At 41.7% G+C, this 27,305-nt stretch overlaps 1 protein-coding gene across 1 annotated transcript in view; it reads left to right on the forward strand.

Annotated features, from left to right (window-relative positions):
• The window catches only part of ACAD11 (acyl-CoA dehydrogenase family, member 11), a 92,729-nt gene extending 79,900 nt beyond the window's left edge, over window positions 1–12,829 (forward strand). The window contains exons 18-20 of the mRNA XM_011958210.1: window positions 9,797–9,913; window positions 11,095–11,204; window positions 12,254–12,829. Of these exons, the coding sequence (XP_011813600.1) occupies window positions 9,797–9,913; window positions 11,095–11,204; window positions 12,254–12,368 (342 nt within the window). The 3' untranslated portion in view covers window positions 12,369–12,829. The remainder of the gene's footprint in view (window positions 1–9,796; window positions 9,914–11,094; window positions 11,205–12,253) is intronic.
• The last annotated feature ends 14,476 nt before the right edge of the window (window positions 12,830–27,305 follow it).

Consider the following 27,305-nt stretch of genomic DNA (forward strand, 5'->3'; position numbering starts at 1 on the left):
AGAATAAATTGATTTCTTTTGTGGGAACATGGATAGAGCTGGAGATCATTATCCATTATCCTTAGCAAACTAACGCAGGAACAGAAAACTAAATACCATGTTTTGTCACTTATAAGTGGGAGCTAAATGAGAACACGTGGACATATAAAGGGAAATAACAGACATGGCCTACCAGAGGGTGGAAGGTGGGAGGAGGGAAAGGGTCGGGAAAAATAACTAATGGGTACTAGGATTGATACCTGAGTGACGAAATAATCTGTACAATAAACCCCCGTGACATGAGTTTATCTATATAACAAACTTGCACGTGTATCCCTGAATTTAAAAGAAAAGTTAGAAATAAATAAAAAATAAAAAATATATGATTACCATCAGAAAAAAATAAAATAAAATGTAAATATAATCTGGAAAACACAGGTATGGAAGATTAATATGGCTTGAATGAAAGCACCGTAATTGTCTGCTGGTTTAAGTCATCTTAATGAACGTTTTTCTTCAGTGTAAACACCAATTCTGTATTTAGAATCGGAAACCAATTCTGTGTTTAGCTTAACAATAACCCGCGACACTCAGACCAACTCAGTTCTGTGTTTAGAACTGGAAACCAAAAAACTCATTAGAGCTTGCCAGATGCATTTTGTATGCTCCCTGGGTTTCACTGAGGAATTCTGAATGTTTGGTTGCCTATGGGACTTACGGTGAGGCTTGGTTTTAATGTTTTTCCACTTACCTCCCTGCTTCTCTTACAAGTTCTGACAAATTGGGAAAACTCAGAGAATGTTTTCTAAGCTAAACAAGAAGCAAGTACGATTTTTAAATTCAGCTTTTCATTTTGAGATAATTACAGTTTCACATACAGGTATAAGAACATATAGATCTCTTGAATCCTGTGCCCAGTTTCCCCAATGGTAACATCTTGCAAAACTAGAATACAGTATCAGGACCAAGATGTTGTCATGAATATAGTCAGAATATAGAGCATTCCACTCACTACAAGGATCCTTCATGTTGCCCTTTTATAGCCACATTTAGTTTGCTTCCACCCCAGCCTTCTCATTAACTCCTGGCAACCACTAATCTGTTCTTCATTTTACAATTTTGTCATTCCAAGAATGGAATCATACAGTATGAAAACATTTGACACTGGCTGTTTTCACTCAACATAATTTCTTGGAGATTTATCTAGGTTGTGTTTATCGGTGGTTGGTTCATTTTTATTGTTCAGTAGTATTCCTTAGTCTGGATATACTACAGTTTGTTTAACTGTTTGTCTGTTGAGGGACATCTGGGTTGTTTCCAGGTCTGGGCTATTGCAAATAAAGTTGCTGTAAACATTTGTGTAGGCTTTTGTGTAAATATAAGTTTTCGTTTCTCAGAGATAAATGCCCACGAGTGCAATTACTGTGTCATGTAGTAGTTGCATGTTTAGTTTTTTTGGAAACTGCTAAACCTTTCTATTTTTTATTCTCACCAACTGAGTATGGGTGATTCAGTTTCTCCACATCCCCTCCAGCATATGGTGGTGTTACTACTTTTTAATTTTAGCCATTCTGATGGGTTTGTGGTTTGAAAACCACCCATTGTGGCTTTAATCTCAGTTGCCCTGTCGGTGAATCATGTTGAGCATCTTTTCATGTACTTATTTGCCATCTTATGTCCTCTTTGGTTCGTGTCCTGTGTCCATGTCCTAGATCACTTTTTTTACTATTGAATTTTGAGAGTTCTTTCTAGATTCTCGATACTATCCTGTCAGATACGTGGTTTGTAAATATTTTCTCCTACTCTGTATCTTGTCTTTTCGTCCTCTTAACCAAGTCGTTCACAGAACAAAAGTGTTTAGTTTTAATGAACTCTAATTTGTCGATTTTTGCTTTTATGGGTCATGCTTTTGGTGTCAAGTCTAATAACTCTGCCTAATCCTATATTCTGAAGATTTTCTCCTATAATGTGTCTCTAAAAGCTTCACATTTTACATTTGTGTCTGCTTACATTTTGAGTTAATTTTTGTATGAAACTTAGGTCAAGGTTCGTTTTTTTTTTATTTTGCCTGTGGATGTCTAATTGCTTCAGCAACATTTTTTAAAAGGCTATCTTTCCTCCATTGAACTGTTTTCGTGCTTTTCTCAAAAATCGGTCAGACATTATTTGTGTGGGTTTATATGTGGGTTGTCTCTTCTGTCCTAATTAGCTATGCGTCAGTCTCTCTGCCAACACCACACAGTCTTGATTACTGTGGTTACATAATTAATCTTCAAATAAGCTAGACGGATTCCTCCCAGTTTAGACTTCTCTTTCAAAATGTTTCAGCTCTTCTGGTTCCTTTGCCTTTGCATATAATTTAAAAATAATCTTGTCTATATCTGCAAACATTGAGAAAAATTGATATCTTTACTATGTAGAGTTTTCTATTCTGTGAACCTGGTATATCTCTCCATTTATTTAGCTTTTCCTTGGTTTCTTTCATCATCTACACACATCGTCTCATCTGTGTGTAGTTTTCAGCATACAAGTCCTATATATAAGTATTTCAGTTTTGAGCAATTATAATAGGTATTGTGTTTTTAACTTCAGGGTCTATTACTAGTATATAGAAGTTTAGTTTTTTGTTTTGTTTTGTTTTTGAGCTGAAGTTTCACTGTTGTTGCCCAGGCTGGAGTGCAATGGCATGATCTCGGCTCACTGCAGCCTCTGCCTCCCAGGTTCAAGCGATTCCCTGGCCTCAGCCTCCCAAGTAGCTAGGATTCAGGTGCCTGCCACCACACCTGGCTAATTTTTTTGTATTTTTAGTAGAGACAGGGTTTCACCATGTTGTACGTTTATCTCATACCCTGTGGCCTCGCTGAACTCACTTATTAGTTCTAGGAGTTTTTTGTAGATTGCTTGGAATTTTACATAGATAATCATGTCATCTGTAAATAAGGAACAGTTTTCTTTATTCTTTTCTGATATACATGCTTTTTGTCTCCTTCCTTTGTCTTACTGCCCTGGCTAGAACTTCTAGTACTATGTTGAATAAGAGAGGTGAGAACTGACATTCTTACCTTGTTCTCTGTCTTAGGGGAATATTAGGTATAATGTTAGCTATAGCATTTTTGTAGATGTCCTGTTGTGGATGCCACCATGCCTGGCCCTATATCATTATATTTGATGTATATTTCTTCTAAATGACATATAGTTGGGTCATATTTTTAATCCACTTTATCAATCTTTGTCTTTATAATAACTGATATGTTAGGGCTTAAATCGGATATTTTATTTTTGTTTTCTGTTCTCTCTGGTTATTGCTTTTCTGTTTTCCTTTTCCTGCATTCCTGTGGGTTAACTTAACATTTTTAGCACTTCATTTTGATTTATTTATAATATTTCTCGAGTGTATCTTTTTGTATAGCTCTTTTGGTGGCTGTTCTAGGTATTACATATACATGTTTATTTATCTATCTAGTTACCTTTCTCTCTAGATTTTATTAAAGTCTATTGTTGTCATCATTTTACCAGTTTGAGTCAAGTATAGACATTTTACCTTCCTTTAAGTTCCTTTTACTCTCCCATTTATAATACAGTTGTCTTGGGTCTGGCGCAGTAGTTCATGCCTGTAATCCCACACTTTGGGAGGCTACGGCGGGTGGATCACTTGAGGTCAGGAGTTCGAGACCAGCCTGGCCAACATGGCGAAACCCTGTCTCTACTAAAAACACAAAACTTAGCCGGGCGTGGTGGCGTGTGCCTGTAACCCCAGCTATTCGGGAGGCTGAAGCACAAGAATTGCTTGAACCCAGGAGGCAGAGGTTGCAGTAAGCTGAGATCACCCCACTGTACTCCAGCCTGGTAGATAGAGTGAGACTCTGTCTCTAAATAAATAAACAATATAATTGTCTTAATTATTTTCTCTAAATACATTTAGAATAACATCAGGGTTATAATTTTTGCCTCCACTGTCAAATATACTTTAGAAAATTTTAGAGAAGAAAGCAAGCGTATTTTATTAGCCATATTTTTGCTTATTGTGTTCTTTCTTCTTTCCTGATTTTCCAAAGTTTCTTCTTTTATCTTTTCCTTTCCATTTAGAGAACTTCCTTTAACCTTTCTTTTAGAGTCTAAAAGTGACAAATTCTGTTTTGCTTCATCTAAGAATGTCTTATTTCTTCTTTATTCCTGAAAGATATCCCCACTGGATATAAGTTTCTTTTCTTTCAGCACTAGAAAAATATTGTGCTACTTCCTTCTGACATATATATCTCCCTGCTATAGATAAGATGTCATTTTTCTCTGGTGCTTTCAAGATGTTTTTATCTCTATTTTTCCAGAAATTTAATTATGATGTTTGTTGGTATGGATTTCTGGGATTTATGCTGCTTGGGATTCACTCCAGTTTCTTGAATCTTCAGGTTTAAGTCTGCTTCAGGTTTAACTGCTCACTGAAGCGTTTTTATCATGGCTGCTTTAAAATTTTGTCAGAAGTTCTAACATCTCTGTTATCTGAGTGTGTTAGTCCATTTTATAGTGCTATAAAGGAATACCTGAGACTGGGTAATTTATAAAGAAAAGAGGTTTTGTTTGGCCCATGGTTCTGCAGGCTGTACAAGTCAAATTTGGGATGTTTTCAGCCATTGTTTCTTAAAGTACTTTTTCAGCCTTACTCTTTCTCTTCTTCCTGGAATCTCTGGTGATGTGAATGGTAGATCTTTTGTTGTAATTCCACATGTTCCTATGATGCTGTTCTTCTTCTTTTTCTTTCTTTTCCAGTTTGTTTTCTCTCTGTGGGTTAGGTTGGGCTGTTTCTATTGTCCTGTCTTCCAGTTCACTGATTTTTTTCCTCTGTCCCCTCTATTCTGCTGTGGAACCCATCCACTGAGCTTTTTATTTGAACTGTTATGTTTTTTACTTATAAAATACCCATTTGGTTCTTCTTTACATCTTCTGTTTCTTTGCTGAGGCTTTCAATTTTTTAAATTGCTTCAGTTATGTTTGTAACTGCTCACTGAAGCATTTTTATCATGGCTGCTTTAAAATTTTGTCAGAAATTCTAACATCTCTGTTATCTGGGTGTGTTAGTCCATTTTATAGTGCTATAAAGGAATACCTGAGACTAGGTAATTTATAAAGAAAAGAGGTTTTGTTTGGCCCATGGTTCTGCAGGCTGTACAAGTCTAGTGCCAATATCTATTTCTGGGCAGGCCTCAGGAAGCTTACAATCATGGTGGAAGGTAAAGAGGGAGCCAGCACATCACATGACAAAAGAGGGAACAAGAGAGATAAGGGAAGACATCCCAGACTCTCTTAAACAATCAGATCTTATGTGAACTCATTACTGAAGAGAAGGCATCAAACCATTTATGAGGGATATTCCCCCATGACCCTTCCACTAAGTTCCACCTTCATGTTTCAATATGCGATTTGGAGGAGACAAGCATCCAAACTATATCACTGTGTCTCTTGATTTTTTAAAAATTCATTTTGAATTGTTCCAGGTTTTTGGTATTATGGGTGATTTTTAAAATTGAAACCTGAACAGTTTTATATTGTGAGACTCTGGACCTTTTTAAAGCTTCTATTTTAATTAGCTTTCTTTGACACCATTCAGTCAGAGAAAGGAGTGGCATCACCTCACTACTGCTAGGCAGAGAGAGAAGTCCAGGTTCCCCTCCCAGCTTCCATCAGTATCTGAAGAGGATGATGCCCTCATACTGCCAGGCGGGATGAAAGTCCAGGCATCCCATTTGGACTGCACTAACACTTCATAAGATGGGTCGGGGGGACTTACTACTGGCCAGTGGGGAGGAAAGCCTCAGGTTTTTACTTGGCACTGTCTGATACCTTCCTGGGAGGGGTATTGGGGTGCCTCATTACAGTGCTTACCAGGGTGGAAGCCTGTGCTCCCCATCTTGTCTTTGCTGGTGTGAGGAGGGGTGGGGGCCAGTGTTTTTTCTGTGGTGTTTGGCTGGAGTAAGGTGGTTATTCTCTAAAAGATTTTTGACTTGCTAGGCTGCCCCTTTGCTGATCCTTTGGTTAGATTATGCTTTTGTTGGCGTGCTTTATGTTTTTGTTTTGTTTTGGTCTGTGCTCACTGACATTTCCACGTTACTAGATTCTTCAGCTGCTGGGAAGAATCTCAGCAGCTGAGATATATGAGGTGAAAAGAAAACCTAGGAAACACACCACTAGGTTATTATTTTGGACCTGAAGACTACTTTTTCTCTACCTTTCAGAATCTTCTTAAGTTTGTTTTATAGATAATGCCCAGGGTTATTAGTTGTACTTAACAGAAGGAATAGGGAAAAATATATCGATTCCATCCTTGTTAGAAGCAGAGGATATCAGACATACTGATTTTCTTAGTCTGATTTTCGTAGGCTGTCTGTAAGCCACAATGCAGAGCTCTCTGGGAAAACATGGATTGGAGAATGGGGTCTGGAGCCAAGGCGGAAGCAGAGTCTCCTCCATTCCAGATCTAGGACTTGGGACCCACACACTCTAGTATGTGTACAAAACACATAAAGTTAACAATTTAGATGAAGTAGACCAATTCCTCAAATACCACAAACTATCAAAACTCACTGAAGATGAAATAGACAACCTGAATAGTTCTACAACTATTGTTATAAGTTGAATTCAAAGTTAAAAAGCTCCTGAAAAAAAGAAATCTTCAGGCCCAGATGGTATTACTGGTAAATTCTACTAAACAGTTAGAGAAGAAATAACACCAGTTTTACATATGTCTTCCAGAAATAGAGAAGGAGGAAACACTCATCAACTCATTTTATGAGGCCAGAATTATCCTAATCCAAAACCAGACAAGAACAAATCATAGACCAATATAGATGCAAAAACCACCAGCAAAGTATTACCAGATAAAGTCTAGCAGTATGTAAAAATAATCATACAGCATAGTCAAGTAGGGTTTATCCCACAAATGCAAGCCTGATTCATATCTGTAACTTGATAATTTAAAATAAATTATTATAATCTGCCAAACTAACAGTGAAAACTGCATGAACATTAAAAAATCACATCATCATATCAATTGATGCTTTGGCATTTGACAAAATTCAGCATCTGTTTATGATAGAAACTCCCAGCAAACTGGGAATACAAAGGAATTTACTCAACTTTATAGAGAGTATTTTTAAAAATCTAACATCATACTTAATGATAAAAGACTAAATGCTTTTCCCCCAAAACTGGGAATGAGGCAAGAATGTTCACTCTCACTATTCCAATTTATGATCATAGAAGAATTCCTAGCCAGTGCAATAAAACAAGAGAAAAAAAGAGCATGTAGTTGGGGGAAAAAGAAGTAAAACTGGGCCTGCTTGTAGATGACAATGTGAGTGTATGCAAAATCCTAAGGAACACATCAAACAAAACGAAACAACCCTCCCAGAACTAATAAGTGAGTTTAGCAAAGTTACAGGATACAAGGTCCATACATAACAACGTTAGTTTTATATACAAGCAATGAACAACGGGGAACTGGAAGTTTTAAAATACCATTTACAATAGTTTTTTTTTTTTAAGTACTACTCTATCAAAACACGTACAATATCCACATGCACTAAAAGCGATAAAATAAATCAAAGGAGACCTAAGTAAATATGTAAATTAGAAGACTAACAGATTAAAGATGTTAACCATCTTCAAACTGATCTGCAGACTTAAGGCGGTTCCAATCACAATCCCAAAAGGATGTTTTTATAGATAAAGACAGGCTGATCCTAAAATTTATATGGAAATACAAAAAAAACTAAAGTAGCCAAAAGAATTTGAGAAAGAAGAAAGCTCAGTGAATCACACTACCCAATCTTAAGACTTACTCTAAGCTACAGTAATCAGTAAGCAAAAGACATGTAGATCTTTGAAGCATAAGAGAGAGTCCAGAAATAGATTCATAGAAATATAGGCCAATTGATTTTTTACATAGGTGCAAAGGCAGTTCAATGGAGAAAGTTACATCTTTACAGTGAATAGTGTTGCAGCAATTGGACATACATAGGTAAAAGAGTGACCCTTGATCTAAACCACACACCTCACACAAAGTTTTAACTCTAAATGGATCATAGATCCAAATGTAAAAGGTACAACTGTAAACTTTTAGAAGAAAACATAGTGGAAAGATCATTTTCCGGGATTAGGTAAAATGTTCCTAAACATGCACCAAAAGCAAGACCCATAAAAGAAAGAATTGACAGATTGCTCATATGGCAAATGACTAGTGTCCTGGATATATAAAGGACTCTCTAAATCAAATAGTAAGAAAACAACCCAATTAAAAAATGGACAAAAGACTTCAACAGACATGTCACCAAAGAGGTATAGAGATGGCAAATCAGTACATTGAAGGGGATCAACAGCAATAGCCATTACAGAAATGCAAATTAAAACCGTGATATCTCTGCACACTGTTAAAATGACTAAAATAAAATATGATACTAAGTGCTGATAGTTTGCAGAGCAACTGGGACTCTCATACACTGCTAGTAGGAATGCAAAATGTACAACCACTCTAGAAAATTGTCAGTTTCTTAATAAATATTTACCACTGACCCAACAATTCTATTCCTGCTATCTACTTTAAAAAATGAAAACATGTCCACACAAAAACCCATATACAAATGCACAGAAGCTCTATGAATAATCTCGCAATGGCTCACGCCTGTGATCTCAGCACTTGGGGAGGTCGAGGCGGGCAGATCACAAAGTCAGGAGTTTGAGACCAGCCTGGCCAATATGGTGAAACCCTGCCTCTACTAAAAATACAGAAATTAGCCAGGCATGGTGACGGGTGCCTGTAGTCCCAGCTACTCAGAGGCTGAGGCAGGAGAATCGGTTGAATCCAGGAGGCGGAGATTGCAGTGATCCGAGATCTTGCTACTGCACTCCAGCCTGGGTGACAGAGCCAGAGTCTGTCTCAAAGAATAAATAAAATTAAAAAATTGGCAACAACTGAAATGTCCTTCAACAGGCAAATAGATAAACAAACTGGTACATACTTAGAATGGAATACTACTCAGATACTACTCAGCAATAAAAAGGAATGAACAGTCGACACACAGAACAATTTAGATGAAGCTCAAAGGCATTAAACTGAATGAAAGAAGTTAGTCTCAAAACAACCCATGCTGTATGATTCTATTTATATGACATTCTGGAAAAGGCAAAACTAGAGTGATGGAGAACCTATTAATGGTTGCCAGAGGTTAGGAGTGGGAGGAGGCTGTGACTAAAAAGGGGCAGCACCAGGGAGTTCTGTGGGAGATGGAACTATTCTGTGTTCTTGACTGTGGTTATTCCAATCTATACATGTATTATAATTCAACTGTCCACCAAATGTCATTTTAAATAAATAAATAACAATGACAGCACAGCAGATTGCTGCTGAACTGTCCCTACACTGAAATTGTCCTGAGAATTTTCTAGTTTACCTATAAGCAGCTTCACTACCATACGTTTAGCCAAGCTTCCATGACAGCAGGCAATTAGCATTCAGGAGGGCTTTTGAGTGGTTTGGCAGTAAGGCAGTTGCTTAGTTCAGCCATCTTTACCTTAGACATTAAGATATCCAAAATAAATGATTTTTCTGGGAAAATAAAATGTCTTTCTGAAATATTTCAATTTTAACTGTAGCATTCCACAGGTATGTGGTTAGGCTGGTGTGTATCAAATGAATTAACTCTTCCATTTAAAAATACTTAGAGTAAAGCTTGTGAACAATCTCTGGCTGAGAGAGTGTTTTCGCCAAACTATAAGACTGTTACAGCTTAGCTCCTCCTTCATTTTGCTGCCTTTTGCTCCCCTATAGGAGGTTGTGGCTCACCGGATTGCTGAAAGCCGCATTGCCATTGAGAAGATCCGCTTGTTGACTCTGAAAGCCGCTCACAGCATGGACACTCTGGGCAGTGCTGGCGCTAAGAAGGAGGTGAGGCTACCTTCTCCCCTCAGACCACCAACTGCTGAGCCTTCTCCAGTTCTCTCCACCTGTTGGACGTTTCAGTTTTCATGGCATCTTGATGGCACTCAGAATATTGGAAGCCCCCATGTGATTTTGGGTTATAAATTATAAATGCCTGTCACTTGCTAGTCTCCTAGCAAGTGCTTTAGGGAATGATTTTCGGGAGGGAGAATATCTTCAGCATTCTTAAGATACAGCAACAAAGAGTGGGGGAAATCATAGGTTTTACACAGCCCTGGAACTGCACCCACTCTGCCACTTTCTGCTAGCCTTGTGATCACAGGCAAAGTACTTAACCTTTCTGCCTAAGGCCTAGGGTTCTTGTGAAGAGTAACCAAGATGATATACATAGAATGTGCAGCAGCCACCCACAGTGGCTCTGGCCTGTAATCCCAGCTACTTGGGAGGTGGAGGTGGGAGAATTGTTTGAGGCCAGGGATTCGAGACCAGCCTGGGCAACATAGTGAGACCCTGTCTCTTAAAAAAAAAAAAAAAAAAAAATTAGCCAACATGGTAACGTGTGCCTATAGTCCCAGGGAGGCTGAGGCAGGGGGATACCTTGAGCCCAGGATTCTGAGGCACGAGTAGTGAGCTATGATCACGCCTGTGAATAGCCACTCCACTCTATTCTGGGTGACAGAGTGAGAGCCTGTCTCAAATAACAAAACAAAAAAATGCACAGCATGATACTGCTACATGGTAAATGTTTCATGGAAGAGACCTCCCATCCTCTGCTTTCTTATGTTTCTGGCTTATATGAAATAAAGACATCATCATTTAATTCTAAAAGCCCATACAACTGCCAAAAGAAAACTGATTAGTGGCACAAAGGCCCTTGGACTATTTTTATGATCCCTAAGGTAATGAGTGTGATTTATCAGCTGCCTGAAATCCTTTTGGAAACAAGGCAAGTTAGAAATAAATGGATAAAATGTGATTTGGAAGAGGTGTCTCTTTCCAGAGGGTCTGTATTGACTGAAATACGGCCATTAACTGCATTGCAGCAGGATCTCTTTGTTGGCTTTTGTTAAAGATCCTGTTTGAGTGGTGACTTGGGTGTGGGAAAGTTCCCTTGTTTCATTTCCCAGTTTTGCCACATTGTGTATAGTCTAAGAAAAAAGCATTCTTTTCATATCTTGCTTATGTAGATTGCAATGATCAAAGTGGCTGCCCCACGGGCTGTCTGCAAAATCGTTGACTGGGCCATCCAGGTGTGCGGAGGTGCTGGTGTTTCCCAGGATTACCCTCTGGCCAACATGTGAGTAGATGTCATTTAAGAATCGTCTACGGCCGGGCGCGGTGGTTCCAGCCTGTAATCCCAGCACTTTGGGAGGCTGAGACGGGCAGATCACGAGGTCAGGAGATCGAGACCATCCTGGCTAACACGGTGAAACCCCGTCTCTATAAATACAAAAGACTAGCCCGGCGAGGTGGCGGGCGCCTGTAGTCCCAGCTACTCCTGAGGCTGAGGCAGGAGAATGGTGTAAACCCAGGAGGCGGAGCTTGCAGTGAGCTGAGATCCAGCCACTGCACTCCAGCCCGGGCAACAGAGCAAGACTCTGTCTCAAAAAAAAAAAAAGAATCGTCTACATTTGATAGGCATGGAGGTAAAAAATCTATAGATGCCTTGACATGAATTGGTTCCATTTAGTTTCAGTGTAATTGAAGGCTAAATGAAGTGATATACATACTTTAATATAGAGCTCAACGCCAAGAAATAGTTGCTCTTATTATTACAATAATCGTTTCATTCAATTATGTTAATTTTTACACTGAGGGGACCCACCGAGGATTCCTGGGCCATAGACACAGCATGGGGTTTCGCTGAATTTATAGCGGTACATGTCAGTGACTATCTAATATCTAGATCCTGATTACTGGGAGGCAGGAACATTCTCCATTCCCCATCTGTCTATCTCCACACATAATTACAGCGTCTCCTTCTCTATCACACTGGAGATAGAGTCTCATCCTTCATCAGTTTTTACCCTTAAGAAAGAACTAAATATATAGTATACCATTCACTGCCTGTTCTAAGTTCTAGCAACATCTAGTAAACTATAGGAAACCAGGAATGAGATGAACTCCACTGTACTTTGCCATTTAACTTTCCGAAGTTGGGAACTTTAAGATGGCATTGCAGAAGCCCTTTAGCTTATTTTCCTGGTACTCTTTTTCTTACCGTGACCTTGGTGGTGGGATTTAAGAATTAATATAGTCTTGTTTTACAATCAGAGTGACTGACGTCAAAGTATCATGTTCCTCTTCCATAACTCCCTGTGGTCCCTGGTTCTTTTGCTTTTTCAGGTATGCTGTAACCCGAAGTTTGCGTTTAGCAGATGGACCTGATGAAGTTCACCTTTCAGCAATCGCAACAATGGAGCTGCAGGACCAAGCCAAAAAGCTGACAGCCAAGATGTAAGGAGAGTGGCACTGCCACATCCCACCGGCAGAAACTCTCCTTCATACAAACTTCATTGGCGCCAACATTTGAATCTCATATTTTTGCAGCAGTTTGAGCACAGGGTTAATTATTCACTTGTGGTAAAGATTATAGCATCTATTTTGATCAGTGGGTTTTATTATTTCAAGGGTCACACAGGGTTGAGTTCAATAAGAAATGCTGTAGCTGTTGTCATTCAATCTAGTGCCTTCTTGAGGCCAAGAGTTTGGGACCAGCCTGGGCAACACAGTGAGACCCCCATCTCTACAAAAAAATTTAAAAATGAGCCAAGTGTGGTGGCACATGCTTGTAGTCCTAGCTACTTGGGAGGCTGAGGCAGGAAGATTGCTTGAGTCTAGCAGTTTGAGGTTACAGGAGCTGTGATCATGACGTGGCCTCCAGCCTGGGTGACCAAGGGAGACTCTTTCTAAAAATAAAAACAAATAAAAAATAAATTTCTTCTTGGGGTGGGGTGGAGGTAGGGAGCAAGAATTTGACCTGGGCTCTGATCCCTTGTGTGCTGTGGGCCTCTTTAACATTTGCCACTTTGCCTTAACCTCACTGTACCTCACTTTACTTTGCGTGCATTGGTGTTAATATTTTAATCTTAGAAGACCCTGACCCACTGAGGGTTTGTTGTGAGAGTCCCTGAAGCCATGTAGAAGCACCTTGAAATCTGTGAAACCACAGCAAAGTGCTTTATAAAAGGTATCCTTATTTGAAGTGGACAGATCTTATAACTCGAACTATTTAGCCTTATGATTAATTTTAAAAGTTGTGATTTAGAAGGCAGGATTGTTTTTGAACATTAGGAATTAAAGGCTATATCTGGTCCTTACAGTTTTGTAATTTGTTTCTCTGTCTGAGGAAAGCTGGCTGGATTGGTTGCTGATTTGTTTTAGTTAATCTATTGTCATGTATCTGGCCATCCCTAAGGCAAGTCACTCCATGTCCTCTACACTTACCTCTCTCCCTTCCCTGAATTTAGTCAGATAAAATTATGTTAAAAAGAGCACCAAGGATTGTTTTGAAAAGGAAAAAAGTCTCCAAAGGATAAAGTGAGAAGATCAATTTCAGGATCAGGGCCCCAGTCCTGGTGGGATAATGGACCAAAGGTAAACTCCTCAGCATTGTGACCATTTCTAGGGCTCTGTTTGTCACTGGGAGTCACTAGGCAGCCGTTCATCTGGGACAGTCTGCCAGGTTTGCCATATGTTTGAAACCACATGGTTTTAAAGCAAGAAACTGCCCTTTCTAATAATGAGATGGCAGGGAGGGAGCAGGGATAAGAGAGCTCACCAGTCAGGGATCTACCATGAAGACCCCTCCAAGATTGCCAGGTGGTCAGCGACAGAGCCTCGACGAGGGGCTTGAGACTGCCGGACAGGGAAGACACCATGAGGCGCCACACAAAAAGGTCATGGTCTTTCTCCAGCAAACATTTAGGATGCTCGGGGTGGGGGGTAGCTGTGATTGTCCGGGGGAGGGGCTAGTTAAAGGTCTCTGGTAATTGACCTTTTTACTCTAAGAACACGCAACAGAAAGTTCAGCGGATTATGGAGGACTGATCTCCTCATCAGCCTGTGGTTATTGATAAGAGCTTCTTCAGGGTGGGTCCTCATCACCCCAGCTGTTTCCATACAACTGTGGCTCACTTAGGTGTCATGGGCATGCCCACATTTTGTCCAAGAGAAATAAAGTAGGTGAAAAGCAATTTAGACACTTTAATGGATACATTGGGCAGGGCTTGCCCAAAACTGCTTTTCTCCTTGATCTTGAATGAAGCTACAACAGTGCCGGGGAAGTTCAGAAGGCAGGTATTTTTTACTTAGGCTTTCTAAGGGCTTTAAATTCGTAAAGTTCTTAAATAAAGGATATAAAGTGCAATGTATTTATGAAAATGTCTGCTATGAAAAATGTCTTATTTCAGTCAAGCCAGGCAGCCCCCGCTTGGCTCCTCCCTTTCCCTTTCACTAGATGACCCCTCTCCAAGAAGCAGAGGAAAGGGGCGGGGGGGCCTCCTGTTGACAGGCTGGTGTTTGTCTGTCACATGTCTTTCTCCACCATTTCTTTCGCCTGGATCACTCCAGTAGTCTCTTAACTGGAGTTCTGATCTATTCTCACAGCAGCCAGGATGACCTTCTCAAATGCTGCAGTGGCTTCCATCTCACCTAGAATAAATGCAGAGTCCTTGCTTTGGCTGACGAGGTTCCATCTGATCTCATCCTCTGACACCTCTCTGATCTCATCGCCCTGGCTCACTTGCTCCAGCACAGCCTTCTGGCCGCCTTTCCAACATGCGAGCACAGCCAGGCCTCTGGGCCGTGGTTCGGACTGTTTTCTCTGCCTGAAGGATCTACGCTAAGGTTTTCCAGATGTCTAAGTCAAAAGGCACATTATTAAAATGTCCTTTCTTGACCATTGCTTGAAACTAGCACAATGGCTGGGCGCGGTGGCTCACGCTTGTAATCCCACACTTTGAGAGGCCGAAGCGGGCGGATCACCTGAGGTTAGGAGTTCGAGATCAGACTGGCCAACATGGTGAAACACCATCTCTACTAAAAATACAAATATTAGCTGGGCATGGTGGTGGGTGCCTGTAGTCCTAACAGCTCAGGAGGTGAGGCAGGAGAACCACTTGAACCCAGGAGGTGGAGGTTGCAGTGAGCTGAGATTGCGCCACTGCACTTCAGCATGGGTGACAGAGCAAGACTCCATTTAAAAAAAAAAAAAAAGAGAAAGAGAAATTAGCACCACATGCGTTGTTATTCTCCACCTGCTTATCTGGCTTTGTTTTTCCACAGCACTTACCACCTGACATATTTCATGTTTATTTGTGGTCTTCTCACTCAAGTGCAAGGCCCATTTTTCCCCTCCTCTATTCACTTCTCTCACTTTTGTGTGTGTGTGTACTGGTGTCTCCTTGGTCCCTAGAACCATGCCTTACATCCAGTAACCACTCAAAAAGAGTGTGAATGAATGAGTGAGTTTCCATGGATGCTCCCTGGTTTGCAGCACAGCAAGCGGTGAGTGAGCAAAGCATTCATGTTTAGGTCTGCCAACAGAACAGAGCCAGAGCCTGAGCCCCAGCCAGTCAACACAGAGGCTGGGCAACAGACCCAGAAGGGGTTATGGGTAGCTGGAGGAAACCTAAGCCTGGGAAAGGACATCAGTGTCCTGGCAGTGGGGCGCACAGTAGTCTGGGCAAGTCAGTTGATGGAATAGGTGTTTAATGAGTATTTAACAATCCAGGGAAATACGCATTTCATTTTTTTCTCCTGATGTCTAATCTTGTCTAATCAACTGGAGGGCTGTGATCAGCTCTAGGTACAGAGGGCAGTCAGAATGCCTAAAAGAAACAAAACCACTTCTGGTGATTGTTGGAATTTTCCAATTTTCCAAATAAGCAGGATTCTAGGAAGTGCCCTCCCTTAATTCAAGACAGACAAAGAGCATTTAGGAATAATGATCCTGCCATGCTATTTTTCTTTTCAGCACCTCTTTCTCATTGTGGTGATTATGAGTTTGTTGTGAAGAAAACTCATGTGCATTCTAGTGTGAGAGTGTGGTTACCATAAGCTCTGTGAAACAAGGGCTTCTTTCTGCCTTACCTTCACCCCCAAATTATGTGACGAAGTAAAGCATAACAATTTATCCTGGAGAGGTGCATCACTCTTAGGACGCCCTAAATAAGTACAGGTCAAATGGAGAGCAGTTACATGGATAGGATCTCCAGAAGGTATTTTCCCCAGTCTTCCTTCGTCTGATGGCTAATCACCTCAATGAGGAGCCTTTTGTTTCATTTTTTAAGTGGGTGCAGACACCCCCTCCCTCCACCACCTCTCTGACTTCAGTTTCTACTGCTCTGTTTCCTTATTCTCTCCATGTCAAACACATTGGCCTTCTGCTGTTCCTCCAATATCCCAGATATATTCCTACTTCAGGGTCTTTGCACTTGCCTTTCTGTTTGCCTAGAAAACTCTCCCCGCACTGCATGTCCTCAAGGCTTCCTCCTTACCTGCAAATGTAACCTTCTAGAGATTCCTTCTGTAACCACCCCATCTAAATTTCTATACCCTCCCAACACACACACACACACACACACACACACACACACTCTTTTTCCCTGCTTTGGTTTTCTTCTTAGAACGTTTCATCGTATGACATACTATGTATTTTTCTCTTTTCTTTTGTATATTACCTCTTCCTCTCCCCCTACTAGAAAGTATGTTTTAGCAGAGAAGGGTTCTTGTCTGTTTTGCTCACTGCCACATCCCTAGAAGCTGGAGCAATGCCTGGAGCATTCACAATACGTCCTCAATAAACATTTGTTGAATGCGTGAATGCATGCTGGCTGCAGAAGGGCGGGGAACGCACGATGTTTGATTCACTCTATGTGAGAAGTGCAGTAGCATAGGCTCGTGTTCCTTCACTTGCCATGCAGACATTTAAAACTTAGGGCCAGGTGCAGTGGCTCATGCCGGTAATCCCAGCACTTTGGGAGGCCAAAGCAGGCAGATCACCTGAGGTCAGGAGCTTGAGACCAGCCTGGCCAACGTGGCAAAATCCCCGTCTCTACTAAAAATACAAAAATTAGCCGAGTGCAGTGGTGGGCACCTGTAGTCTCAGCTACTCGGGAGATTGAGGCAGGAGAATCACTTGAACCCAGGAGGCGGAGGCTGCAGTGAGCCGAGATTACGCCACTGCACTCTAGCCTGGGCAACAGAGCGAGACTCCCATCTCAAAAAAACAACTTAAAGCAGTGATTCTTGCCCTGGTTGAACATCGGAATCACCTGAGCAGCTTGCTATAGCTACAGCTGCCTCAGCCCCAGCCCTGCTGATGATTACTTTAGTAATAACAAGGTTCACCTGGGATTTTAGTCAATCGATGGTCAGGGGAGAGCCTCACTTCCTGACAAATCTTGATTAAGTCAGCATTCTTGGCTGCAAACACTAGGAAAAGACTGGCTAATGTGAGCAAAAAAATCTGTTGCGTGAGTATGGGAAGGGAAGACTACGGAAGTCTGGAAGATCCCGCCAAGACACAGGCAGAGAAGGAAGCAGGTCTTTGCAGCTGGGACCAGAGCAGCCTGACCTGGCGGATGGGAGAGACACCCCTGCATTGGTGACCTCCATCTGACCTTGTCCACCAGGTCTCTCTGCCCTTGCCTTGCTTTGGCTCTGAGGTGCTCATGGTTGACCACGCTCAGGCTTCAGGCCTGCCCTCTGGGCTGTCCAGGAAGAGGACAGCTCTTCCAGTGCTACCAATAGAAATATAAGGTAAGCCAGATATGTAATTTAAAATTTTACAGTGCCACATATTTTTAAAAAATGAAATTTTAATATATTTTATTTAACCTAATATATCCAAATATTATTTCAACATGTAATCAATATAAAAAAGTATCAGTAAGCTATTTTACACTTTTGCCCCAAAATCCCAATATATTTTATATTTATAGCACATCTCAACTTGGAAGCTAAATTTTCAGTGGAAATACTTGATCTGGAAAAAGTTAACTGTATATAAGTAAGCTTTATAAAATTTATAGTTAAAAAAGTAGGTTCACATGCCCAACTTATTCTAAACATACTTAACAGTTTTCAAATACCTGAACTCAGTTTTTAAATTTAAATAATTCATTTAAAGTTAAGTAAAAAATTCAGGGCCAGGTGCAGTGGCTTACACCTATAATCCCAGCACTTTGGGAGGCCAAGGTGGGCGGATCACCTGAGCCTAGGAATTTGAGACCAGCCTGGGCAACATGGCCAAACCCCATCTCTGCAAAAAATACAAAAATAAGCCGGGCATGGTTCCACACACCTGTAGTCCCAGCTACTCAGGAGGCTGCGGTGAGAAGGTCACCTGAGCCCAGGCGGCAGAGGTTGCATGAGCTGAGATAGCGCCACTGCACTCTAGCCTGGGCGACAGGGTCAGACCTTTTCTCAAAATAAATAATTTTTTAAAAATTCAATCACATTAGCCCGATTTCAGTGCTCAGTAGTCATGTGTGGCCAGTGGCTACTGTATTGGGCCACTCAGCTCCAGCCCCTTGGTCCTCACGGTTTCAGAGGTCTCCCTCTCACCAAACTTGCACTCAGTGGGGAGAAAAAGACTTGGGACATTATTAGAAATAGAGATGGATGCGGAGCAGCCCCAAACAATTGTCCACTGTAGTAATTAAGGGAGCATAGTATGAACCCCAAATATCTGAGACCGGTCTCAGTCAATTTAGAAAGTTGTTTTTTGTTGTTGTTGTTTGTTTTTTGGTTTGTTTTTTGGCCAAGGTTAAGGATATGCCTGTGACACAGCCTCGGGAGGTCCTGACGACATGTGCCCAAGGTGGTTGGGGCGCAGTTTGGTTTCATACGTTTTAGGGGGACATGAGACATCAATCAATACATTGAAGATGTACATTGGTTCAGTCTGGAAAGGCGGGACAACTTGAAGTGGGGAGGGGACTTCCAGGTTATAAATAGATAAGAAACAAACGGTTGCTTGCTTTTGAGTTTCTGGTCAGCCTTTCCAAAGTAAGCAGTCAGATATGCACTTATCTCAGAAAGCAGAGGGATGACTTTGGATTCTGTCTGTCCTTTGTCCACAAGGAATTTTCCTGTGGACAAATTGTGAGGGAGGTATATAGCTTTTTCATCTTAGTAGCTATCTTTTTAAGGAATAGAATGGGAGGCAGATTTGCCCTAAGCAAAAGTCTCAGCTGGACTTTTCCATTTGGGTTAGTGATTTGGGGGTCCTGGAATTTATTTTCCATTCACAATAGTGATTTTATATATCTTGTTTGGTGAAGGAAAAAGTTGACTCTAGTCCATCTACTGTATTTAAGGAAAGAAAAAAACCCAGCATGAAAAGGAATTGCTAAGTGTTTCTAGTTTACCAACAATCCTGTGATATTGTAATCCCAGCGACTCGGGAGGCTGAGACAGGAGAATCGTTTGAACCCAGGCGGCGGAGGTTGCAGTGAGCCAAGATCATGCCACTGCACTCCAGCCTGGCAACAGAGCGAGACTCCATCCAAAAATAAATAAATAAATAAAAATAAAGATCATCTGAGGGAAAATTGTTATTTCTGCAGGGTGGTTTGGTTTTCTGACTGCCAAAAAAGGTTGGTTCCAATACATAGCAATGCATAGGAATTGAAGTGTATGTGAACTCCAGTCTCTTAAGATTACATGGTTGATTTATGAGCCAAAGACTCTTCCCCGCTCAGTGGGATTCAGAATGATCTTGTTATGAGAAATGGAAAAAACATTTTTTATACAATTCAAAACTGGACTGGGCACGATGGCTCACAGCTGTAATCCCAGCACTTGAGCGACACGGGCAGATCGCTTGAGCCCAAGAGTTCAAGCCCAGCCTGTGCAACATGGTGAAACCCTGTAGCTGCTAAAAACATAAACAATTAGCCAGGCATGGTGACACATGCCTGTAGTCCCACCTACTCAGGAGGCTGTGGTGGGAGGATCACCTGAGCCTTGGAAGTCGAGGCTGCAGTGAGCCACATGTGATCACATCACTGCACTCCAGCCTGGGCGTTAAGAGTGAGATCCTGTCTCCAAGAAAAAGAAAAAATTCAAAATGGTAGTCATTCTTCTTTCCCGAGCTACCCTCTGGAAAATTGTTCAGAATACAGTTGTTGGCTTCAGGGAAAATGGTCCTGAAAGGGCTTACCTGCTGCATTTCATTCAGTTTAGACCACTGAAATTCCTATCTCTGTCCACAAAATGCCAAACCAACTTTCTGTTAAGGAACTCAGCCATGATGTCAGGCTGGAGGGAGAGCCTGCTCATCAGATGTGGATGGCCCCTGTGTGGAAGAAGAACCTCCCCTTCTTAAGAGGAGCAAATGAGCTCCTTTCACAGCCTGCTCTCGCGTGTGGTCATGGCTGCTGGTTCTCAGGCTGATCGACACAGATCTGTTGACCTTGGCAGTCTACCTCCTCCACTGGTTGACGTCAGATTCTAAATTCTAAATCCAGTTGAAACCTTTCTGCAAGAGGTCTTCTTCCAGCCCTCTAAGACAGCTGGACTAATTGAATCTTAAAGGAATAAATAATTTAACAGGCAAATCCATAATATGTTGTAATCTTCACATGCTAAGGGAATTTTCTTTATTCTATTTTTAACCTTTCTTTTTCTGGCAAAGTTTGAGACAAATAAAAAAAATCTAGAAGAAAAGAAATGAGGAAGAAACAGCCACTCACGGTGTAATATTTTCCCAGATGTGGAGCATGTAGGCTGAGGGGCTTACAATCCTTCCTTCCTGTTCAGTGGTGTCTTTGCTCTCGGTACACTTCAGAGTGCATCAGATCAAAAGGATTTCTTACTCATATCTAGTTGAAGCAACACAACACTAGATCAATTGGACTTGAAAGAAACCAGATTAATTTTAGAGGAGACAGAGGACACATGCAATTCTGAACAATTCAAGGAGTCCTTACGGATGCCTGTGGAGGATGCACATGTGATAAGGCCCCCGGTGTCCTTGTCCTAAGGAGGTAGATAGTTCATTCAACTGACAATTTACTTAATCTAATAGCCCCACCCTTTCCTACTAGATAGAGCAGAATTTTTGTCAACCACACAACTTAGAAAATAAGCTGGTTTTTACATAGAAAAAAAAAGAGAAACATTTGCAAATTCTGTTTTATTTAAGAGCCATTGCCACTGAGGACAGTGTGCAAGATGAGTCTGAAGCAACTTCAACGAAAGAACCTTGAAGCAAGAAGTAGGAAAAGACAATAGGTGGCATTTCTCTTTATTTGGGAACTCCAGTCCCAGCCCCAAATGTCTGAGAAGCTGGCCTTCTGGAGGCCTTTAATATAGGAGATGGACTAGAGTCAACTTTGAAATATTTTGAGGTCAGGGGAGACTGGCCTGGAACTGAAATTACTCATTGTAATTTTGGAAACCAGCCCACACAGCATAGACTCAGACACAACCTGTGGTTTTCTTAATGTCAATTGGTAAATGTTATTGTTTCCTGTTATGGAGAGATGATGCCAGACAAAGAAGGGGCCAGATCACAAAGGGCCTCACAGTCCAAGATGAGGCATTGGACTTGGTCCTAAGAGCAGTGGAGTCACTGATGGGCAGTAGAAATACTACTCCATGAAGAAGGGGTTGGATTCAGCCTATATCACAAGCAGGAAGACCAGTCAGGATCCTGTTGCATTGACCCATGGAAGACATGTTAGAGGCCCACACGACAGTAGGTGTACTGGACATAGATTGTTAGAGATATTAAAGATGTAGAAGTAACAGAACACAATAAATTAGAAGTAGTGTGGTAAGAGAGATGTGAGAGTCAAGTACAACGCTCATAGCAGTGGCATGGCAATAGTGCAGAATTTTTCTCAGCCCCTTCTTTGAACTTGTGACAAGGGCGAAAGTTTACTCTGCCCGCCACGCTCAAACCCTTGCAGGAGGGAGCATGTGAGTGAGCAAGTGCGGGACCTGACTGACCACTCCGGGCACTGACCCAGGAACAAGCTCTGGGTGGGGCCCACAGCCAGACCAGGTACAAGTGAGCCAGTGCAGGTCCCAGCTGGCCACTCCAAACACCAGCGGGAGAAAGCTCCGTGCAGCGGTGCCCGGGTTGTGGGGGACTGCCTGCGATCTCGAGGCCCTGAAGTGGGTGTTACAATGCTCCTTTAGTTCTGCTGTCCATGAATGGCTGTGTGTTAACAGCTCAGTTGACCCCTTGCCTCCTTGCATGGGGTGGCTGCCCTCTACCGGCAAGGGCAAAGTTGACTGTACTCATCTCCTGTATTAAAGGAAAAGTAAAATAAAACCCAAATGTAGCATGAAAAGGAATTGCTAAGTGCTTCTAGTTTACCAAAGATCCTGTAATATAGATATTACTAAAGATCATTTGAAGGAAAATTGGTATTTGTGCAAGGTGGTTAGGTTTTCTGACTGCCAAAAAAGTTGACTCCAATACATAGGAATTGAAGTGTGTGTGAATTCAAATCTCTTAAGATTACATAGTTTATTTATGAGCTAAAGACTCTTCCCAACTCAGTGGGATTCAGAATGAACTTGTCACAGGAAATGGAGAAAACATTTTTTAAAAAATTCAAAACTGGGTTGGGTGCAGTGGCTCACACCTGTAATCCCAGCACTTTAGGAGGCCGAGGCAGGCAGATCACTTGAGCCCAGGAGTTCAAGACCAGCCTGGGCAAAATGGTGAATGAAACCCTGTGTCTACTAAAAATATAAAAAATTAGCCAGGTGTGGTGGCACATGCCTGTAGTCCCAGCTACTCGGGAGGCTGCAGTGGGAGGATCATCTGAGCCTGGGAAGTCAAGGCTGCAGTGAGCTGTGATCACATCACTGCACTCCAGCCTAGGTGACAGTAGTGACATCCTGTCTCAAAAAAAAACAAAAAAAACAAAAAAATCAAAATGGTTATCATTATTCTTTTCCAAGCTACCTTCTGGAAAATTGTTCATAATGTTTTTGGCTTCAGGGGAAATGGTCCCGGAAGGGCTTACTTGCTGCATTTCATTCAGTTGAGACCATTGTAACTCCCATATCTGTCCACAAAAAGGCCACACAAACTTTCTACTGTTAAGGAACTCAGCCATGATGTAAGGCTGGAGGGATGGCCTGCTGATCAGATGTGGATGGTCCCTGTGTGAAAAAGTAAGCTCCCCTTCTCCAGAGAAGCAAATGAGCTCCTTTCACAGCCTGCTTTCATGTGTAGTCATGGCTGCTGGTTCTCAGGCTGATCAACATAGACCCGTTGACATTGGCAGTCTACTTCCTCCACTGGTGTGGCAGCCTTTTTGTGGGTCCCTGCAGTTTGGTGGGTCCCAAGCTCTTGTCCAGTGTCCAAGAAGAATGAATTTGTACGAATACTTGAAGGATGGTGAAGGCAGAGGATTTTACTAAGAGATGGAAATGGCTCTCGGCAAAGAAGGGGAGCTGAAGAGGGGATGGGATGGGCAGGTAGTCTTCCCCTCAAGTCCAGCATCTCTTCTCCAAAGTCTGACCAGCTCTTCCCTGAAGTCAGGCTGCCTCTGATATCAAGCAGCCTCACTGAAATGAAGCCACCTCACTAAAATCAAGCCACCTCTCTCTCCTCTACCAACTGAGTCTAGGGTCTTTGTAGGCACAGGATGGGGGTGAGGCAGGCCATAGGTAGTTTTGGAAAAGGAAACATTCAATTGGAAAAAAAAAATTATTTCTGAATTTTGTTTTAAGCAATTGAATGTTGCCTTTTTTTCAATTATATTTACCACAAAAGCTGCTAATTTTTGTTTTGGTTTTACTGATTTTTAATTTCTCCTTTTTTTATAGTTTAGTTTTTATTTTTAATCAAAGGTATACATTTCAGAGTTCAACCATCAAATTACTGTCCAAAGCTAGTTACGAAAACCATCAGTGGTTCTTCCTCTCACCATCCCAACATGCTAATTTCTCATTCCCATAAACAACTACTTAAAAACATTTAATATAGCTGGGTACCTATAGTCCTGTTAGAGGCATCCCAACCAGAGTGACTCTATCTCGAAAAAAGGCTGGATATAGCAAGAGCTGCTGCATTACATTCCAAGGAATTTAAGCACTCTTGATCACAACATATTTATGGTTGAGGAAACAAGTTAGTGGAAAAAGCCATTCTTATTTTAAAAAATAGGTTTTCCTCCAAAGATAATAGTACACTCGTAAATTCTTGCCAACATCAGAAGTTACACAAGAGAATAACTATACCAGCAGCCTGTCACAAGCCTTTATAGTAAACTGCGCTATAGGCCTAATATCCTATATAAGCAAGCATTCTTGTTTAAATCCATTTATACCTAGTGTTCCATTATTGGAAGGCTAAGCATGCAAGAGTTATTTGTATCCTACTGCTCTCAAGGTCATCGCCAATGTCTGATTGCAAAAATTCAAAAAATTGCAACCTGAGGCATAAATGGGTTAAGGTAGGGGCATTCTTCCTCTTGCTTTCTGAGGACACCCTACTCTGCAATACAGTAGTTTCTAATAAACTATTTTAACTTTACTATGTGACTGGCCCTGAACCCTTTCCCATGCAAGATCTAAGAACCCACTCTTGGGCCCTGGGACAAAACCCCTTTTCTGTTAACAGTCCCAGCTACTCAGGAGGCTGAGGTGGAAGAATTGCTTGAGCCCAGTCTGTGTAACATAATGAGACTCCACCTCAAAGTTAAATAAATAAACAAAACAGTTTAAACTAACTGATAAGCATGGAGATCTACTTCCAAGTCTTGAAATAATACAGTTATAATACTCTCACCTCTCAATGGTTTATTTTACTTAAACCTTCAGTTAGAGGCAGAATATAGTGAACACCTATATATCCTTATCTAGATTCATACTTGCTTTCTCCTTCTGTTTCTGAACTGAGAGTTAGCTGCAGATATGTCACCTAACAATATTGACACGAGAATTTGACCTTGATAAAACATTACTGTCATATGTACTCTAGTCATCTATTGATTTCTCAGTTTAGAAGATGAGAATTCAACTGTTTATCTTCTCTCCCCACTAAAAGTATTTATTTTCTTACATATACTCCCTCTTTTTTCATTCTCCTAATATAATCACATTGATACTACAGTTATGTAAGTACCAGTCAGAACCTTACCTTACCATGTCATATGTGAAGCTGTCCCCACGAGGTTGACAAGAATTGCATGCTGGGTTCTGAGCAGAAATATAATTAAGCATTAATTAGGCTGCACTTTTCCCTACCTCATTGTTGCTGACGGTCTCCTAGCGCTAGATCCATTTGCATGCATATTGTTCCTATAGACAGGATCTCACGTTAGAATAATAAAGCTTTTAAGAATTGCTTAAGATGTTTTTAAAGTTTTCAATTCCAGTGAAACAGCCAACAGTTTGTAGCTCACTTAGAGAGCTACCCATTCAGACTAGAGCAGGTCAGAGGCTCTGGGAACAAATTCCTCAAGAAGGTGAAATTGATAGGCAACGTATATATTTTAACACATTGAGAGAAAGGTGACTGATGTACCTGAGAGAAGAGTTTAAAAGAGTTGGGAAGCAAAACAATCACAGTAGTGTAAACCAAAGAGTATCTGGGACAAGTCTCAATCAATTTAGGAAGCTTATTTTATCAAAGCTAAGGACACCCCTGTGACACAGCCTCAGGAGGTCTTGATGCCATGTGCCCAAGGCGGTTCGGGCACAGTTTTGTTTTATACATTTTAGGGAGACATGAGACATCAATATATGTAAGATGTACACTGGTTCAGTCCAGAAAGGCAGGACAACTCAAAGTGGGGAGGGAGGGGGATTCATGTCATAGGTAAAGGACAAATGCTTGCATTTTTGGAGGGTTTCTGATTAGCCTTTTATTGAGTACACAATTTATAGGAATAGTCACTTATGCCTTAGTGTGGCTTAGTAAAACAATGGGGCTGGCCGGGCACGGTGGCTCAAGCCTGTAATCCCAGCACTTTGGGAGGCCGAGACGGGTGGATCACGTGAACAGGAGAGGTGGGGCTTGCCGAGCCAAGATCACGCCACTGCACTCCAGCCTGGGCGACAGAGCGAGACTCCATCTCAAAAAAAAAAAACGGTCAGCAGAGGCCGGCCACGGTGACTCAAGCCTGTAATCCCAACAGTTTGATGGGCCGAGGCAGGCAGATCACTTGAGCCCAGGAGTTCAAGACCAGCCTGGGCAACATGGAGAAACCCGGTGGTATGGTTTGGCTGTGTCCCCACAGAAATCTCAACTTGAATTATATCTCCCAGAATTCCCAGGGGAGGTAACTGACTCACAGGACCGGTCTTTCCCGTGCTATTGTTGAGATAGTAACTCTCACGAGATCTGATGGGTTTATCAGGGGTTTCTATTTTTGCTTCTTCCTCATTTTTCTCTTGCCCCTGACATGTAAGAAGTGCCTAGTGCCTTTCACTTCCTGTCATGATTCTGAGGGTTCCCCAGCCATGTAGAACTGTAAGTCCAATTAAACCTTTTCTTGTTCCCAGTTTCGGGTATGTCTGTTATCAGCAGTATGAAAACGAACTAATACAGTAAATTGGTAGCAGTAGAGCGGGGAATTGCTGAAAAGATACCCAGAAATGTGGAAGTGACTTTGGAAGTGGGTAACAGGCAGAGTTTGGCTCAGCAGACAGGAAAACATGGGAAAGTTTAGAACCTCCTAGAGACTTGTTGAATGGCTTTTACAAAAATGCTGATAGTGATATGAACAATAAGGTCCAGGCTGAGGTGGTCTCAGATGGAGATGAGGAACTCGTTGGGAACTGGAGCAAAGGTGACTCTTGTTATGTTTTAGCAAAGAGACTGGCAGCATTTTGCCCCTGCCCTAGAGATCTGTGGAACTTTGAACTTGAGAAAGATTATTTAGGGTATATGGCAAAAGAAATTTCTAAGCAGTAAAGCATTCAAAAGGTGACCTGGGTGTTTTAAACGTATTTCGTTTGAAAAGGGAAGCAGAGCGGCCAGGGGCAGTGGCTCACGTCTGTAATCCTAGCATTTTGGGACGCCAAGGTGGGCGGATCGTTTGAAGTCAGCAGTCTCTAGACTAGCCTAGCCAACACGGTGAAACACCATCTCTACTAAAAATACAAAAATTAGCCAGGAGTGGTGGCTAATCCCAGCTACTATGGCTGGAATCTCAGCTACCTGAGGGCTGAGGTAGGAGAACAGTCTCAACCAAGGAGGTGGAGGTTGCAGTGAGCAGAGATTGCACCACTGCAGTCCAGCCTGGATAACTCCAGGCAAGACTGCATCCCCCCTGCAACAAAAAAAAGGGAGGCAGAGCATGAAAGTTTGGAAAATCTGCAGCCTGACTATATGATAGAAAAGAAAACCCCATTTTTTGGTTGGACGTGGTGGCTCATGCCTGTAATCCCAGCACTTTGGGAGGCCGAGGCGGGC

Source organism: Colobus angolensis, unplaced genomic scaffold, assembly GCF_000951035.1.
Source record: "Colobus angolensis palliatus isolate OR3802 unplaced genomic scaffold, Cang.pa_1.0 Scaffold46, whole genome shotgun sequence".
Classification (NCBI taxonomy): Eukaryota; Metazoa; Chordata; class Mammalia; order Primates; family Cercopithecidae; genus Colobus; species Colobus angolensis.